The sequence below is a fragment of the Lepisosteus oculatus genome, chromosome 15 (genome assembly GCF_040954835.1).
Source record: "Lepisosteus oculatus isolate fLepOcu1 chromosome 15, fLepOcu1.hap2, whole genome shotgun sequence".
In the NCBI taxonomy this organism is placed as follows: domain Eukaryota; kingdom Metazoa; phylum Chordata; class Actinopteri; order Semionotiformes; family Lepisosteidae; genus Lepisosteus; species Lepisosteus oculatus.
In genome coordinates this window covers 27,562,304-27,579,874 of record NC_090710.1, presented here as the reverse complement: position 1 = coordinate 27,579,874, position 17,571 = coordinate 27,562,304, and the positions used below count along the sequence as shown (strand labels likewise).

At 38.1% G+C, this 17,571-nt stretch overlaps 2 protein-coding genes across 4 annotated transcripts in view; one reads left to right on the top strand and one right to left on the bottom strand.

Annotated features, from left to right (window-relative positions):
* Positions 1-17,571, bottom strand: part of cmss1 (cms1 ribosomal small subunit homolog) — a 133,475-nt gene that overhangs the window by 38,723 nt on the left and 77,181 nt on the right. For 2 of the 3 annotated variants that reach the window (XM_069178860.1, XM_069178859.1), the window contains exon 2: positions 7,088-7,130. The exons of the other annotated variant lie outside the window; for it this stretch is intronic. In XM_069178860.1, the coding sequence (XP_069034961.1) occupies positions 7,088-7,130 (43 nt within the window). The remainder of the gene's footprint in view (positions 1-7,087; positions 7,131-17,571) is intronic. 3 annotated transcript variants of the gene reach the window in all.
* filip1l (filamin A interacting protein 1-like) overlaps positions 1-17,571 on the top strand; it is a 110,510-nt gene that overhangs the window by 18,388 nt on the left and 74,551 nt on the right. The gene's annotated exons all lie outside the window — the stretch shown is intronic.

The window sequence follows — 17,571 nt, the reverse complement described above, 5'->3', positions numbered from 1 at the left end:
TATATATTTATAGAGAGAAGCTCCACCTTCTAAAGGCTGTTACTGTATTATTTGTAGTTTAGTTAAAGGAATATTTAAAGGTGAGAATAAATGTGACATTTTCATAGAATTCAATTAATTATGACAAATACGACTTTGCCGCATGTGTGTAAGTGTTAGTGCAATTACACTTTTTTAGAAAAATGTTGACAATTTCTTTAAGCAAGACAGATGATCCAATCTGTAATTAGTTCTACTACTGTATATGGTGCTTTTCTCTCTTACTTCATTGGGATGTGAATAAAACATTGGAAGTGATGTAAAAAGGCACTGGGAGCCTTTAGCCCTTGCAGTCTAACAGAACTGCAGTGAGATGGACCTTTATTAGTGGGTGGCCAGTGACATGGCATAATCTCTTGACCCTTTCAGGAAAATGATATCCCAGGAATGACTCTGATCTAGCCCCAATGAATCCACAGCAATCTCCACAAGGGTCATGCATTCAGCAACAGGTTACAGGCAGGTCCCAGACTCTATAATGGAAGGGATATGGACCCTCACACATGTTATCAAGTTCTCTATTTACTTCATTATAGCAGACAATTATGATAATGGACACCTGTGGAGATTTAAAAAATAAAGTGGAACATACTTGCTTGTAACTCGACATTTCCAGTTCTTGAAAGGCTCAGTCACTCTCCTCTCCAGAGTTGTGTCAAGGTTATTCTTAAAATGCCACAAAGCCATCATCATCAAATTCAAACGTCACGGCCCTGAGAACTAGGTTGTTTACTACTTAGACCAACATACTAATGCTTCACTGGAGACACACTGACTTCATTCTACAGGACAAGATGTAAACTATAGCTGCTGGCCAAAGAAAACGCCAAAGCAAACACACAGCCTCTCCAAGCACACCTCCTCTTCTTCTCCAGGTCTCCCTTCAAATCAGCCAACACATTTCTCTAAATACCAGATCATTTCCCTTTGGACCACGGGAAGCCGGGTCCCGTACTTCTGCATTCTTTTCAGTACAATAAACATGAGATGGAAACCACAGCTGAGCCAGCTGAATTAAAACAGCATGTTCTATGGGGAAGCTGTGTGACATATTGAGTCCCCATGGCAACTGGTTCGCAACAAAACTGACTCCAGCAGAATCGGACTCAGATGACCTGCAAATCACATTTACTTTATAAATATTATGTAAATTTTCCCAGGCAGACCATCCAAGCTGGGTTAATAATGGGTTTGAGGTGATTAAACTCCAAACTGCCCCACAGATGAAGGGCTGTATTCATTGTTACTGGCCTTGACAGCAAAGCTCGGGGTTTTATTTTTTAGAACTAATGTCCCTCCTTTTCAGCAAAAAAAATAAAAATAACGAAGGAATAGGGATGTTCAAAAGTGCCAAATACAACAAAGAAAACCATGATCTCGGCCACAATTCTGTAAAAAAAAATGTTTTCTTATTAATTAACATTTGAAATATCACTCTCCACACAATCTCTTACTTCTGAAGTTAAACCTTCAGTGTCAGTGTGTACAAATTATATGCTTACTCATTTCAAACCCAGGCAGAAAAAAAAGGTTTCGACAAAGCAAATAATATCTTATAATGAATATGGTGGCTTTTAGTTTTCATTCCAATTATGAACAAAACTCCAGGATGCTAACTAATCCTATGTGACTCTTTAGTGATTATTTGCTGTATCAAAACTGCTTGTGGATGCATTCGTTTTCAGATACATAGGCAACTGCAGACAATATGGACTTCAAAATCTAACCTTCGGGTAAGGAGAATATATGGCAAACAATTCAACCTCAAATAAAAGAAAGGAACTTTTTGCAGGGCTGAATTCCCTCCCTTTCTCATCAATACATAATGGTGTGTTTAATGAAGCTAAACTAATACGCTAAAATATTCTGGTGAACTTTATTTGGCTCTTCTTTTATTTTCAGCAGTTGAAAACACAATTTTCCTCAACAAAAAGTGGAAAAACTAGCCTACCTTTAAATGTAAAGATTTAAAAAATACGAGTACTTTATAAAAATAAATCTTTGCTGTCTTTTCCAAAAAACATGAAACAAAAGAATATGCACATAACACAAACATCTCAAGGGGACATATCTGGGGCAAAACACATGCTTTAATCTCGTCATTTTCAAAAAGGAAATCTGTTTTACATATGACATTACATCATGCCTATTTCAAGCCTTTTCAAAAAGGAACTGACCATAACCAATTAATGATGCCAATGTGCTTTGGCATTATTAGATCTAAGAAAACTTTTGATGTAAAACATATAACTGTGAAAGAACAAAACCTTCCTTGAATGAACGTGCAAGTACTAGTACATGCATTTCAATACACTGCTTTCTTTACCAAAGCATTCTTCCAGACTTGCAAGCTCCTGCAGAATGCTGGAAATTCAGAAATTACAGACTGCCTTTACGCAGTGTCTTACTTCATTCCTATGGAATTCCTAAATGAGTTTTATGCTGCTTCAAGTTAAGTGCAATGAAAAAACAACAACACAATTTTGGTCTTCTTTTTTCATCTTAAAATTGCTCTGGATCCAACAGCTACATTTTGCGAAGTATTTATTACACATAATGTCCTCATCTAAAGTGGACCATGATTGCTTTAGTGCCCTCCAGTTGTCATGGCATTATGTCAGCGGTTAGTAAACAATGCATTCCAAGTGGAGACAGGATGGTCTTCAAGTTCTTTCATTTCACAGTCAGAACACGGCAATAACAACAACACACGTCTTTCCCTGTACTATAAACAGTGGTTGCTAGCTGTATATAACAATAATTGCCACTTTGAATTGAAGTTTGGGCAAAGATGGGCATGATTTCCCTGTCATCAACACTGAAGTTGAAGTACCTCTAAGGAAGTAAGCTGAGAAGAATGAGACAAAATCAAACTGTCAGCAAAGACAGCAAAAAGCTGGAGAACATATTTTTCACTGATTTATGCTCAAATTAAATAATTAACATTCTTTTGGTATGACGCCCTTCAAAACCTTATTACATAACACACTACAGAACAAACTGTTTTATTTTAGCCAGAATCAATCAGATATAAATCCTATTAACAGACACATGCAAACATGAGTTGGTTGAAAAGCTCTTTGAGCAATAACAAATAATGGAACAAGGAGCCACTTCTCAGTAAACACAGCCTTTGTTAGGACGCATGCTGGCCAATGAAGCACCACAAAACAGACAATACATTTAGACTGATTCAGGTAGATTCTATGCATGCTACGTATTCTGAGTTTTTGCTAGTGTGAATGGAAAACTCATTTAAAAATGTTAAAGATTGTGTGCAATATTTTTCTATAAGGGGAAGAGAAGCTTTTTAATACACAAAATTGAAAATGTGAATCACCCGTTATCAACGGAAGTGTCCCTAATGGGACAGAAAAAGGATAGAAAGAAGATAAATAAGGAGAGGGACAGCGTGAAATTCCAATATTTAGTGTGTAAACCCTGCACTGAGTTATTATACCAATTAATGATATACTTCCTGCCACAACCCTCATTAGGAAGAATGGACTGACGATGGATTGCCGGAGGGATGTGTGTCTACCACTCCTACACTGACTGTTAACATATTGCAGTATTTTCTGTAGATCAAGGCTTCCAAAGTGATGATTAAGTAGAGATACAAGCTTCAAACAAAATTGATATATAATATGCTCAGTTTGCTTTATAGAATGCATTTATATCATTCTGAATGAATTAAATGACAAATGCATTCCAGAATAAATTGCTCATACAAGCTTGTTTTTCATAACCCACACTATCTGACTTCAGATTTCAGTACCATTCTTCCAGTAAACACAAATGCAATAAAATATATTTTCTCACTTTCCTGAAGGATCCATAGGAGACCGTTGTCTCAGGTGAAGAGTTGTCTTATTTACATTTTTAGAACAGTCAAAACCCTGGCACTTTAAAATGTAAAATTTGTCCTATTAAAAAAGGAAACTTTTAATAAATGCACAAGCATCTTTTGTGTGACAATACTGACTAAAAGTAAAGCATACAGTAAATAAATCCACAAAACATTTTCAATTCTTAGAATAACTACAATAGCAAAAAAAACAACTAAATCATTATTTTAAAAAGGCAATCAATTTGTAACATTCACCAGCAATTAAAGTAATTTTCTCCTTAAGTAATCAAAAGATACACTTCTTTACTTATCCATTATAGCTCATAGTGTTATCACATTTACTGCATGTTGTGCAGGCCTCAAAGAATTTTTTGGAGCAATATCCTGGTAGACATGTATAAACAGTGTGATTGGCACTGGCATTTTCTAAATCTGTCTCATGTTTCTAAAACTTTCCTCCCACAAGGACTAAAAACCACAATGCGATAGAACAACAAATTACATCAGCCGCCATTGTTAAGATAAGAACCATATTAGACATCCCATTACACTCACTCCATCAATAAAAAGCATTCAGAATTATTCCCCAAAATAAATAGAAATGGAGTATTTGGTAACTTTTAAAATTTGACACACTTCTTCATTTTTCACACTGAAATCTGATGAATAGAAACTGATTGCTTCTAACAGCTGCCACAATTCATCAGTTTCATCAGTTGATAATCGATTCACCTTTTTTTTCCACAGCAAGTGATAAGAAGACAAATCAAAAACCAAAAACAGACTATTTTTTTAAGTTAAAATTCCAGCTGTGTTTCTCTTACAAGTCTCACTTTATTCAAAAAGGATACTGCTGCAAGACACAAGCTGGACAAACATACTTGTACAGTCCTGTTTGAATCAGGTTTCTGTATTGTTCCTAGCTGAAGCGGATTCGTTTTGTAGCCAGGTTTGGAACAACAAGAAAATAAGAGTATGGCACAGGACCAGTTACAAATAAATGGAGGCCATTCTGCCCATATAGCCCAACTGGTAGTTGGTAGCTAGCGGATCCAAGGATGTCACCCAAACTTTAATGAAATGGGAAAATCATGTACTCTGTACGCTACTCTGTACTTGTAGCAGGTGATACTGTATGTGCTTTAAGCTCTGGAGGGGGGCTTAGATTCATAGGATCCATTAAGTGACACCTAGGAGTTTAATAAGGAGTTTAAATAAATGACATCATGTAGACTTGACAAAATCTTAAACCACATCTGATATTTGTCACCAGTAACAGTGTACAGAAATCATAACACAGTCCTTTAAAGCAAATGCACCGAATAAACGGTGAGGCAAGCAGCCATATCACTCTGCAACTCACCACAGGCAGCCCACTGAAGCTCACCAGGTGTGAGCCTGGTCAGTACCTGGATGGGAGACTCCTGGGAAAGCTAAGGTTGCTGCTGGAAGAGGTGTTAGTGGGGCCAGCAGGGGGCGCTCACCCTGTGGTCCAAGTGGGTCGTAACGCCCCAGTATAGTGACGGGGACCGAGGTCCTGACTCTGTGGTCATTAAAAATCCCAGGGCGTTTCTCGAAAAGAGTAGGGGTGTAACCCCGGCATCCTGGCCAAATTTCCCATTGGCCCTTACCAATCATGGCCTCCTAATAATCCCCTGGTTTCATTACTCTGAAATGAACTGGTTTCATTACTCTGTTCTCCTCCCGCCTGAGAGCTGATGTGTGGTGAGCGCTCTGGCGCACTATGGCTGCCGTCGCATCATCCAGGTGGGGCTGCACACTGGTGGTGGTGGAGGGGATCCCCATTACCTGTAAAGCGCTTTGAGTGGAGTGTCCAGAAAAGCACTATATAACTGTAAGCAATTATTATTATTATTATTATTATTATTATTATTATTATTAAAGGAGAGCAGTAGCTGTGTGTTAAGAATGCGAGTGAAGTGAAGGTAATGATGAGGAAGAGCACCAGAGCATCTTTCATTTTTTTCATTTTCATTCACCCTCCAACTGCCACATCTGGATAACACTCCATTCCTCATCTGTAGTCTCCATTTACACTGGAAACTCCCATAGAAACAGTAGGGCTCCGGAGCCAGCTGGAGGTCAGGCGCTTCAATAACACTTGAGGAAACCAACTAGGCAAAGAAGTCACTGTACCCAGTGAGTTTCCTACACCACCACCTCCACCAAGCAGGAAAGTGGCACAGACAGAAATAAAACACGAAATCTCTAGACTGTTAAACCAAATTTTAAATGCAGGTGTTTTTTGGCTTTCGACCCACACAGTAGCCCTTAGTGAAAGCCCTTTAAAGTTCTTCAGATGCCCCCTCGGAAGATGAAAGCGACTTCATAAATGTCATTCTATCACAAGAAGGGTAACCAATTGTTTCAAGGACTAAAAGTGAGGGGAAGGGAACATCAACACAAATGTCTGGTGTCATCATACCTCAATTAATGAATGCAATAAGAGCAAACAAACACAATTTGTAAGGCTGTTAGTCTTTAGATGGCTTCCAGGGACACCTCCTTTTAAATCCTGTGTCTTTACCAAAAACAGATGGTTCATGTCATACCATTTATATAAAAGAGCTTCCGGGCACTTTTTAAGCATGAGGTTGAAATGACTTGATGTGACAAGAAGAAGCAGATCACTCATCATTTTATATCTTTCAGATAAAAAAAAGGTTTATGTTTTGTGGTTTTAAGGTTGTGATTATTTGATGAAAAAGACCCATTTCTGCGTCCTTTGAGACCAAGGGAACATATATTTGGAGAATGAATTCCGTCAAACCACAGCTTTATGTGTAAGAACAGCTAAGAACTCATTTCAAAACCTTAAATCATGCGGGAAACACTTTAAAGCTGCAGTGAGTTTTAAAAAAAGATTTTTAAAAAATTCAGAGATAATTCTGAAGATTATAAGAACATGACAAGCACTTTCCTGTCTTTTATTTTAAAAGTAAGGGGCATGTATTATTTTGCTTGCCACATGACAAAAAGATATAACTGATCTGGCAGGTCTGTACAGAGGAGCTTTGAATGTTTGTGTATCTGAGGCACGCATATTCATGAGACACCCTGCACAAAAACAGGATAAATAGGACATGATTCCAAATATCAGTGAACACATAGAACATTTTATCCACTCTCTCTCTTATTAAATGGAGCAACAGGGAATAATGACATACTGTACTGTACCTTCTGAAACTTCTCTTTCAAAATTCCATGGGAGATAACTTACCTAAAAGAAGAAAAAAAGAAGTGAACTTGAGGTGTCATTAAACGCAACTGACCACATTTATTATCTTTAGATTTTAACAGATTTTCTTATTCAGAATGTTAGTTGCCCAGTCCTTATATAAAGAGGAATGTCTGACTTGTACATTTATCTTCTTTACAAAGCAAATTATTGTGATTTTGAAATGACTTCCTCAGTTTCCCTATTTACTAGTTTAGCATGTTCCTAAGTACAGCCTTTTAAAAGCTGTATTAAACAATCATGAAGTAATACATCTATGCAGGTTCATTAAAAATCACCACAGCAAAACAGTCATCAGGTATCTAAAAAGGAACTGAACACATTTTTAAGTCGTTGCTTTTTACCATCTAGTATTAATCTACAATAAGATGATTTGTGAAGTTGCATAATGTTTTGACTGTTGAATAATACTACAAGTAGACTGTTGTAATGTTAAAGGGTATCTACTGCTATCTACCCCAAACACTTACCTGGTAGAAAAGCTAGGGAGTGATATAATAAAAATAATTTACAACTCTGCAAACATACTTATTAAGCATTAACAGCTGATAGATAAACGCATGTAATTCAGCTATTTCATTATTGGTTTCAGCTATTAAATTCTCTGTTTCAGCTATTTATTTAATTCATAGAAACAATGCATAAGCTGTGTTAAAAGAAACACAAATAGAAGAAATGAAATCACAATGAATTCAAAAGTACATTTTCTTTACCAGAATATAAGGCGTGATAGATATATATATTCTTTTCTTTTACCAGTGGAACAGAAGCATCAAGTTATCAGAATTGGCAGTAGTAAGTCAGTGTTTAGGGCTTAGGTAAGCATGATCAATCTACGCAGAAGGAACAAATAATACCATGGTAGCACTTCACTGCATGACTCACAGATTACACACTGAAGCCAACATCCTGGATTGAGATAAGCCACAGGTAAACTGTACATGTGTGCACTGCCGTCAGATTCCCTCTGTTCTAGCAGTATCAATCATGTCCACAGAACGCTGATGTAAGCCTGTAGGAATGTCTGATTTAACAAGAGAGCTGGGGGCAGCTCTCTATACCGAAACAGCCTGCAGGCAGGAAGACACCTGCATCTTCCCCTTTTAACCTTTTCTTTAATGGTCTCTCTCTGACTAGTAAAAAGAGAATACTTTACGACAACTGTCAGAAAGTCCAAAGCAATGAAATACATGAACTAATACAACTTTCTATTAAACTAATACTGTGTGCACGTGGTCCATATAAAAACAGTGAACCATGTACTGACGTGAACAGACAATATGAAGTGCAGACCAGCATATAACAAACTGGGTTCTTACTCTTAAGTAATATAAATTTAAATAACATCAATGAAAAAAGTGCTCTCATCGGAAACAAAGGCAAGCAGAATAGGTATAATTATAGAAGAATAAAAAATGAAGTATAATATGTTTTCTCCACATATGAAATCAAGAAAAAACTTTTAAATGCTACCCCTACTAAAGCACATGACAATAGCAACTTCGCTAGTGACTGGGGTGCCCAAATTAGGGACGTAAAACATAACGTATACAAGTCTATACTCAGCTTTTTAAATGCCTCCTTTCAAATATGTTTTGATAGTACTTGAAAACCTTTTTTTCATTTGATAGATTTCTTTTCCTCTTTTGTTCTCTGAGGAAACAAGAATGAAGTCTCCACAAACCTCACCTTTGAAAAATTCTAGAACAGTGCCCAGCGTTGACTATTTTGGAGAGAACTGTAGAATTATCTTCAGCCCACACTCAGTGTTATCATCTTTCACACTCGACGGCTTGGTCAGCCCAATCACAATTTGGGAGGAACGGCACTCTGACATGTAGGGAGTGTGCATAACAAGCCAAGAGACAAGAGACTGACACTCCTGCAGTAGATACTTGCTTTCAACAGCTGTCAGGCGTTTGGGCAGTTAAAACTGAGCTACTCCTTCAGAAGTCACAATCTTCTTTCCTTAAAACAAACAAGTGCCAAGCCACAATGCCACTATCACACAAGCAGCTGCAGACGGAAGGAGCACAATTGGCACGGTGATTAAGCAACAGGATCCCACTGAATCCAACAGCAGATAATGGTCTATAGCTACAGTACTGTATGTCAGCCTTGATGGACATGGCTATCATAGTGTTTTTATTTAAAAGGTCAACATTACAAATGTCAGTGCTTCGGTACAAATTCAGCAGTTTAATCTGGGTTAGGATACCAGCTGCTGCAGTGAAGACATTTCAGATGAAATTTCAGAATGTGGAGATGCATCTGCAAAGGATGTTTTCACATCCTTAGGCAATACGGGCTTGCTGCTGGACATCCATCCATTTTCTAACCACTTTCGATCCAATACAGGGCTGTAGGGGGCCTGGAGCCTATCCCGGGACACAATATGGAAAAAATTCAAGATATGGCCCTTAATCACACTCTGATGTCATGATCGAGTTCGGTCTGATCACGTACTGGTTCATTTTAGAATAGCAATCATTTAATTTGAGTTACGAGTGAGGATAAGAAATCAAAGAACAGCTTTGCAATTTTTGTTACTGAATGAATACTACATATCTTTTGGGGAGCAATTTTGATAAACCACAGAAAAGCATGCAAAGATTGTGGATTCTATAATAAAGGCCATTAAAGTATTACTTAAACAGGGAAAAAAACACTGACATGAAGCTGCAGACTGAAACGTATGGAGCTATGAAAGAGTAGCCAGGTGGAGTTTGGAAATGTGGGACTCTTTGGAGCAGGGTAACCCTTCACATCGCATACAAACTGAGAAATCGGCAAAGAACAGTGGAATTTCACAAGTTTCCCGGGTTCACTGAAGAGCTATCCAGAACACATGAGCTAATGCAGACAAACTGGTGCCTGTTTGTGCTTCTCTGTTATTATCTATCAGAAAATGAGGGTTCAATTTCTATAAATAAAAGCTGTGTGGCTTTTCATCTTGGCTCTGAAACACAAGTGGGTAGGGGCGTGGGGTGGTCAAGTAAGAATGCCTAGCTTGATTAATTTTTTTGCATTTTAAAACAAATGATTTCGCTAAAAAATGTAAACTACCATGTATGCTATTTCATAGACAGAAAAATGACAGTTTAATTTTTCAACATGTTTTTAAGCCATTTTGTGCAGTGCAGATTCTACACAAAGAATTTGAGGACGTATATGAATAATCAGTTACACCAAAAAGAAGCAATTGGTTTCATAGCCTTTGAATAGTGGGGTATCTTGTACAACCATAGTAGAATTAATTATGCATTTGAAAGCCATTTATTTCTGGGAAAACCAAATATTTTTTCAGTCTTTAAATTGGATGTTTGGAACACTACTTAACTCAGTAAGCCAAACCACGCAGATCAGTTCTTTGTGAAACAAAACTGGAACAGTAGAAAGAGAGATGACAGAAGTGCTTTAAAATGTGGGAGGATGCACTGCAGACTCTTCATCTTCAAAGCTGCAGAACTTTATTTATAAATTGCTCTTAGTATACGTGTACATTAAAACCCGACAAATCTCCTAAATACTTTCAAGACCTTGTATTCCAATAGTCATTATAAAACACTGACTTCATTCTCATTCCAGATGGTATCAACCAAGCTGTGAAAAAAAGTTCCACATGATCTCGAAGCATAAACTAAAATACGAAAAAAAATAAAGCAGCTTTTTAAGTCCTAATAAAGCTCTTGTACTGTAAACAGCTGGATGAGTTTTTATTCACAAATAGTTGCTATCCAGTATGGCCAGAACACTATTATTCAAACCAGCTGACAAATAAACAATTACTGTTTTTTTTTACCAAACTGACGTTAGAGTTAGGCAGCTGTATACTTGACAGCAACTTTACCACCTCATCGTCTGATATCATCAGTTCTCAATATAATAATAATAATAATAATAATAATAATAATAATTGCTTATACTTATATAGCGCTTTTCTGGACACTCCATTCAAAGCGCTTTACAGGTAATGGGGACTCCCCTCCACCACCACCAATGTGCAGCATCCACCTGGATGATGCAACAGCAGCCATAGTGCGCCAGAACGTTCCCCACACATCAGCTATCAGTGGGGAGGAGAGCAGAGTAATGTAGCCAATTCATAGAGGGGGATTATTAGGAGGCCATGATTGGTAAGGGCCAATGGGAAATTTGGCCAGGACACCGGGGTTACACCACTACTCTTTTCGAGAAGCACCCTGGGATTTTTAATGACCACAGAGAGTCAGGGCCTCAGTTTTACGTCTCATCCGAAGGACAGCGCCCGTTTACAGTATAGTGTCCCCGTCACTATACTGGGGCATTAGGACCCACATGGACCGCAGGGTGAGCGCCCCCTGCTGGCCCCACTAACACCTCTTCCAGCAGCAACCTTAGTATTTCCCAGGAGGTCTCCCATCCAGGTACTGACCAGGCTCACACCTGCTTATGATAGGTTGGGACTAATCACTAGTGGGAGAGAACAGTTCTAAAGAAAACCAGGTGGTATTTGTGGACCAACACTCTCCTCTGGATCAGAATTTCCACACAAATGCCCCAGTATGGTGACTGCAGACACTGTGCTTCGGAGGGGTTGCCCTTCTCCTGAGAAGTTAAGTCAGTCTGAGGTCCTGACAGCTTGGTGATTAAAGCTCTCAGTGTTCTGGTTAAATTGCACCTCTGATAGAGGGCGAGACCCACTTGTGCTCTTCACCCAGTAATGTGCTGCATTTCAGTGGTGAATAAAGTAGGTCCCCCCTTTTATTTGAACCTCTTTGGGAAGGGAAAAAAATCACACACATGCAAGCCATTATTATTTCTTAGAAAAAAAATTAAACCTACTATTGTCCAGGCATGTCTTTGAGCTTAACACTAAATATTCCAAGACAAGCACAAGAGATTGATGGTCTCAATCACATCCTGATACAACAAAAAGTCACAAGTTCTACAAATCCAAACACTACTTAAACAGAGGTTAAGAATGAAAGTCAATTTGAGTGTTAAAACCTTGACTTCAGTCACTGAGCTCTGTTGCTTCAGTTTCTCAGGTGACAAGAAGAAACTGGCTGCATTAATGGAGGTTAAAAAAGTGCTCTGTTTTGCACATTAAAGAAAAAATGCGCAGAAAAGAATGCATAAGGGTGAATATGTTCACTTAAATGGTAAAAATATTTTTTGAATTATTTACAGTTATTAAATTAATCTGTTAGTCAACTGTATAGGTAACTTAAGAAATAAGGAGTTCTTTGAACTACTTTGAACTTTTTATAAAATCTGTTATCCAGCTTCTATCAAGCCAACATAGATCAAACCGAGCTCCAACCACATAATGTATTTCACAATGAACAGAAAATTTAATGAGGGTATTTTTTAAGAAAAGGTTAAAGTGGTTAAATGGTGTAAGAATTCCTATAGTGCTTTTAAAGAAGACAACTTTCCTTTAAGACTTTTCTGAATACTTGGAAGCTTTGTTAAATTCAGTTTCATTCTTACTTTCAATTGTAGGGGGATTTAAATTGTCAAGCCACAGTCTTTAATCATGCTCAGAATGACGAAGGCAAAATAAAACAAACAATTATAAGCGCTAAAAAACCAATCCCTGGGAACAGAGAAAGAGGCTATGGCTACCAGGACCATGAATAAACCAACAAGTTAAAAACAGAAGAGCTGTCACTCTCATCTCAGAATATTCTTCAGCAAAACGTTTATCCATCCAGCACAGGGTTTTTGGAAACTACTTCTTTTTTAAAAGCACTGTTCATTATCATTTTATAAGTCGCATCATTTTGCAGCTAAAAGCACCGATACTAAACTAAAACTAAAAAGAATATGTTACTAATGTATACTGGCAGTCAAAGTTTGATTTGCTCATTTATTTTCTGGTGCTATCTCTTTAGCGCACTGTCTAGCAAAGAACAAGAGGTGTTTAATCCAGGTATTGGAAAGCATACGTCTTATCACGGCCTTCAACTCCTTCAAAAGCAGAAACCTATGCAATTAACGGATGCTCCTCGGTCAGTTCTTCTGGCACCACATAGCTCAGCCATTACTCAGTGGAACAAAGTCGTCAAAGCAGCCTGACCTCCAGAATGATTAGCAATAATATGGTTTCATTTATTTTGTTTCTCAGTAGGAAGCCATCTATTTTTGCTTTTTGTGCTTTGTGTCGTTTTTTACAATATCTTAATAAAACAATATGCCTCAATGAAGATGCTAGGCTCCCAAAACCTGTTTGAAATAAAAGAGGCGTCAGGATTGGCCTTCTTTAAATACCATTCTATGAGCAGATTTCAAACAAACCCCTGGAGGAGGTCTAATAAATAGCTTAGGTATAAAGAGCTAAAAGGTCTTCATGTCTGTGTTTTGGAGACATTAGATTTCTTTTTCACAGAAGCTCTCGCACGTTTTATTGGTACTGTCTAGATTTTCCACAAAAAATCACCGTTCCAAAAAAAAAAACAAATTCCATATTACAAAATGGGTCTTATATTGCCATTTGGAAAAGTAAGCTTTCACTTTCTAGGGAAGTGCAAATAAAGTTTAAAGTGAGCAGCACCAATTTGAACCTGGGCTGTTAGCATTAGCCAAAGTTGAGTGAACTGGAGTCCGAGAGGATCCGCTTGACTTTAAGTGTAAAAGCAGGGCACGCTAGTCACCTGCATGATTGCTGTACTGTGAGTGACAGCTGTACCACATCTCCTCAGTGGTACGTCTCCTATAACTTAGACTATAGTCTTCAGAGCCTGCACCACATCAAAAAGGTGAACTGTTCAGACAGGAGGGGGTTCTGGAGAAAGCGTGTCCATTGTGTACATAGTCTATGATATAGAGTTTACAGCCTGAAAAGCAGAAGTGACAATTCCAAACCGCATGGGATTTAAAATCCAAAATAAATGGAGATTTGACATATAACAGAAAACACCATCTAGTGTACTGGTGGGTAAAGTCTTTTAGACTCATATTGCAGGAGGAATGATTGTACTAAATTGAACCAGCTGAGTTAGAGGCTGTAAGTTAACGACAGAGAAACAACCCAAATGCAGATATTTTAAATTAAGAGGTGCAAGTAAAACTTTAAAAAGTCCAAAATGCCACCACAAATTTGAGAGAGAAAAACAGAGACTTAAATGGACATCACTAAACGCATGCCACAAATATAAGCACTTTGTAGACACTGTCAACTGGTATGAAGATTTTACAGCCAAAGAAAGAAACAAAGGAATACGAGTTAAGAAATGCTTGGAGATGCAAAGAAATTCTTAAACAACACAGTTAGAAAAAGTACTCACTGAAAATGTTTGCAAGCACGTGTGCTAATTTAAATATGTTTTTGTTTACAGAAAATATTGGTGTACATGCTTTTCCACAGGAAGATACCAAAAACATAATATGCTTAATGTGCCTTTAAATAGGAAAATACAAAGAGCATATAATTAGACATTCTAGACTGTTAAAATATATAATGTAGGCCTGTATCAATATAATTTAGTATTTATCTATGTTATTTATTTAACACTAGCTGGTACAGTAGGTTGGCATTCCGCAGAGGATGAACAACACAGGCGTTGATAGCAGCACAATAGCTGGTTCACGCATTAGAATTTCTCAAAAGGGAGGTCTGTGGAGCACAAGGAAAATCAACAAGAGAACAGAAGCCTTGAACATGTTTAAGAGGAGTCTTGTGAAATAACTTCTCACTTTTCCACCTGATCTGCTGTGCACTGGGGCTGCTGGCAAATAACAGCTTCCACATATCATGTAGGAGGGTGAGGGACTTCAACGGCACATCTGTGGAATGCTCAGGCATGAAAAGCACCACATAAACAAAGCATTAATCATTAATTTATATATCTTGCTAGTAACAATACTTTAGTTTCAAAGGAACAAATAATAACTTCATTTATTCCCACTGAAAAGATGTCCTCTGAAAAGAAAGAACTACAATGTATACTCTTTGCCTTTCTGCATACGTACAAATGACAGAACGAATGCAGTCAGCTTATTTCTTCACTTTACGGTTGCATCTCATAGCCTGGAGCTATGGATACCGCTACCCTTTTTTGTAACATTTCAAACACACTTTATGGAGCTGCAAAACGAGATGCCAAGACTGAGAATCAAAGAGTGAATCCTTTCTGCAGAATGAAATGCTAGGGAACATCACCCTCTTTCCTGAAAGGAAACGATCATGTGACATTGGCACGCCTACTCTCTCGCAAAACTAAACAACACATTTAGGAAAAGCTCCTAGCGAAAGTCCTTATGAAAGCCCGACAGATATTATTTCAATATTGCCTTTCATCACATATCTTGCGCACTAAGGAAACAACACCAGCTGGGACCCGGACCAGGTTCCTAAAAAGCTTTCTGCTGTTGTGCTCTTCTTTTATCTGTAAGCACAACGGTGCCTTGGGGGAGAAACTGCCTTAAATTTTGGCTAGATGTCTGGATACCTTGGGGCGAGAAGATACAGCCTTTCGCCAAGTGGAAAAGGCACAACCAGGTTTATGTAATTATGTCACACCTACAGCAGAGAAAGGAAAATACACTTGTTTTCTTGTCTCCACACTTTCCTCTTGTGCTCACTAAACTGGCTATCTCCGGTCACCAGAAAACCATGTCAGGAAAAAAATAAGAACTGTTATTATTTATACGCAGTTTCATCATCAGGCTTTTACAATACATAATACACATTCTTACTGGAAACAAATGAGTAAACATTTACAGAACTGTGATGGATCCAGATAAAGGAAATATGTATTCAGTATTTCCATAGTTGGTGTTAGTATTACAACCAAAGTATACTATTAAAATGTTGAAAACACAAATTTACATTTTTCATCGCTTCCAAGAAACTGTCACGTACAGAAGGCATACGAGAAACGCATCCAGAAATCCTCTATTTCTTAGTGCGTCAGAGGTTAAAGTACTTTTGCTTCAGCTAAGCCAGGAGCAGAGAACCTTCCCTGGAAGGCTGATGGCTAATGATCATACTTTCAATGCTTGTGAGGTCATGCTGGGACAGAACACTGATGCTAGTGCACCTGTCTTGCAATTTCTTGGTGATATGACCTTTTAAAGGACTTCTGTATGTTTCCCGTGTTTCAGCCCGGTACAGTAATGTAAGAATGACCAAGAGTTTGGCTTCAGTTTTAATGTTCTTAAATTGTTCTCAATGATCCCCAAACAACTGTTTCCTCAGCACCCGGAGACTTGCAGATTTCAGACCATGCTGGATCTGCCAATAGCAGCCTTCTGCAAATGATGACATCCAAGGTTGTGAAAGTTGTGCACATTCTCAAGACACTTGTAAATCTGAATTGGTGGTGCCAGAATATGCAGACAAATCTTCCCATCTGACTCAATAAGTATGTTTAATATGCTTCAGCATGTGGTAGCAGCAAAGGAACAAGTAAAGGTATATTAAGCGCTGAAATGAAGAAAGCAGAAAAAATGTTTCAGCAGCTGAGCCATTTTAAGGTGTAAGGGAGAGCAAGGAAGGTAACAAGAAGAAAGAGGAAAGTAGTAGGGATACGAGAAACACAAGAGAAGAAAAGAGAGCTGATAAGACTCAGCACAAAGCCAGTAAGTATTCAAACAATGGGGCATCTGGGGGATTCGTTCTCACCTCTCCTCCAGATCTCCCTTTGTCTGGATATTTGCCTGTCCCCTTCTTTGAGCTTTGCGCTTCCTCTCCATGACTCACACCTGAAGGAGGCCCAACTACCAAAAGTTTCATTTTTTGAACTTTTCAGCATGGAATTAACCAAACTTATTCCACAGTACATATGCTGACAATTGTCAGGAGAACTGTTCAGGCACATACTGCAGTATCACCAGTGTGCTAGAGTCTGACGACTAAGATCAGGGTGGTTTCAGCGTTTACTGTTGGAAATAATTTACAGTCCATTTCACACGTCAGCTGCACTCTAGCACGGAGCTTGTCTGTGATCAAAAGGAGCATGGCACTCAGAAACTGAAAAATAAATCTGGAGTGTTGGAAAAACCAATTCCTAAAATTCCTAAAATTATAAGGATACTACATGCATCATGATATGCATGCTGTTATCCTCCACGGTGGATCCGTTACAGAGGATCCGACAGGATAATGACTTGCATATCACGAAGAGTTGGGTAAGGAAGACCTCGACAAACTTTGGACATCCATACTGTAATTCAGGAGTATCTGCTCTGCCCTCCAAATTTATTCATAACCCTGATGAAATAGGAACAACAAATATTACAAAAATATAAGGATTTACACAAATGAAAATAAATTATACAGTATTTTAATACCACAGCATATTTGTCCATTTGACTTTGGGTTCTGTTAAGGAACGGCCACCATGAGTTAGAATCACATACAAAGTTAAATTGGATGGAGGTCTGGCAACTGAACTAGCCAGCTGAGAACATTTACTTTGTAACCAGTTAAGTATTC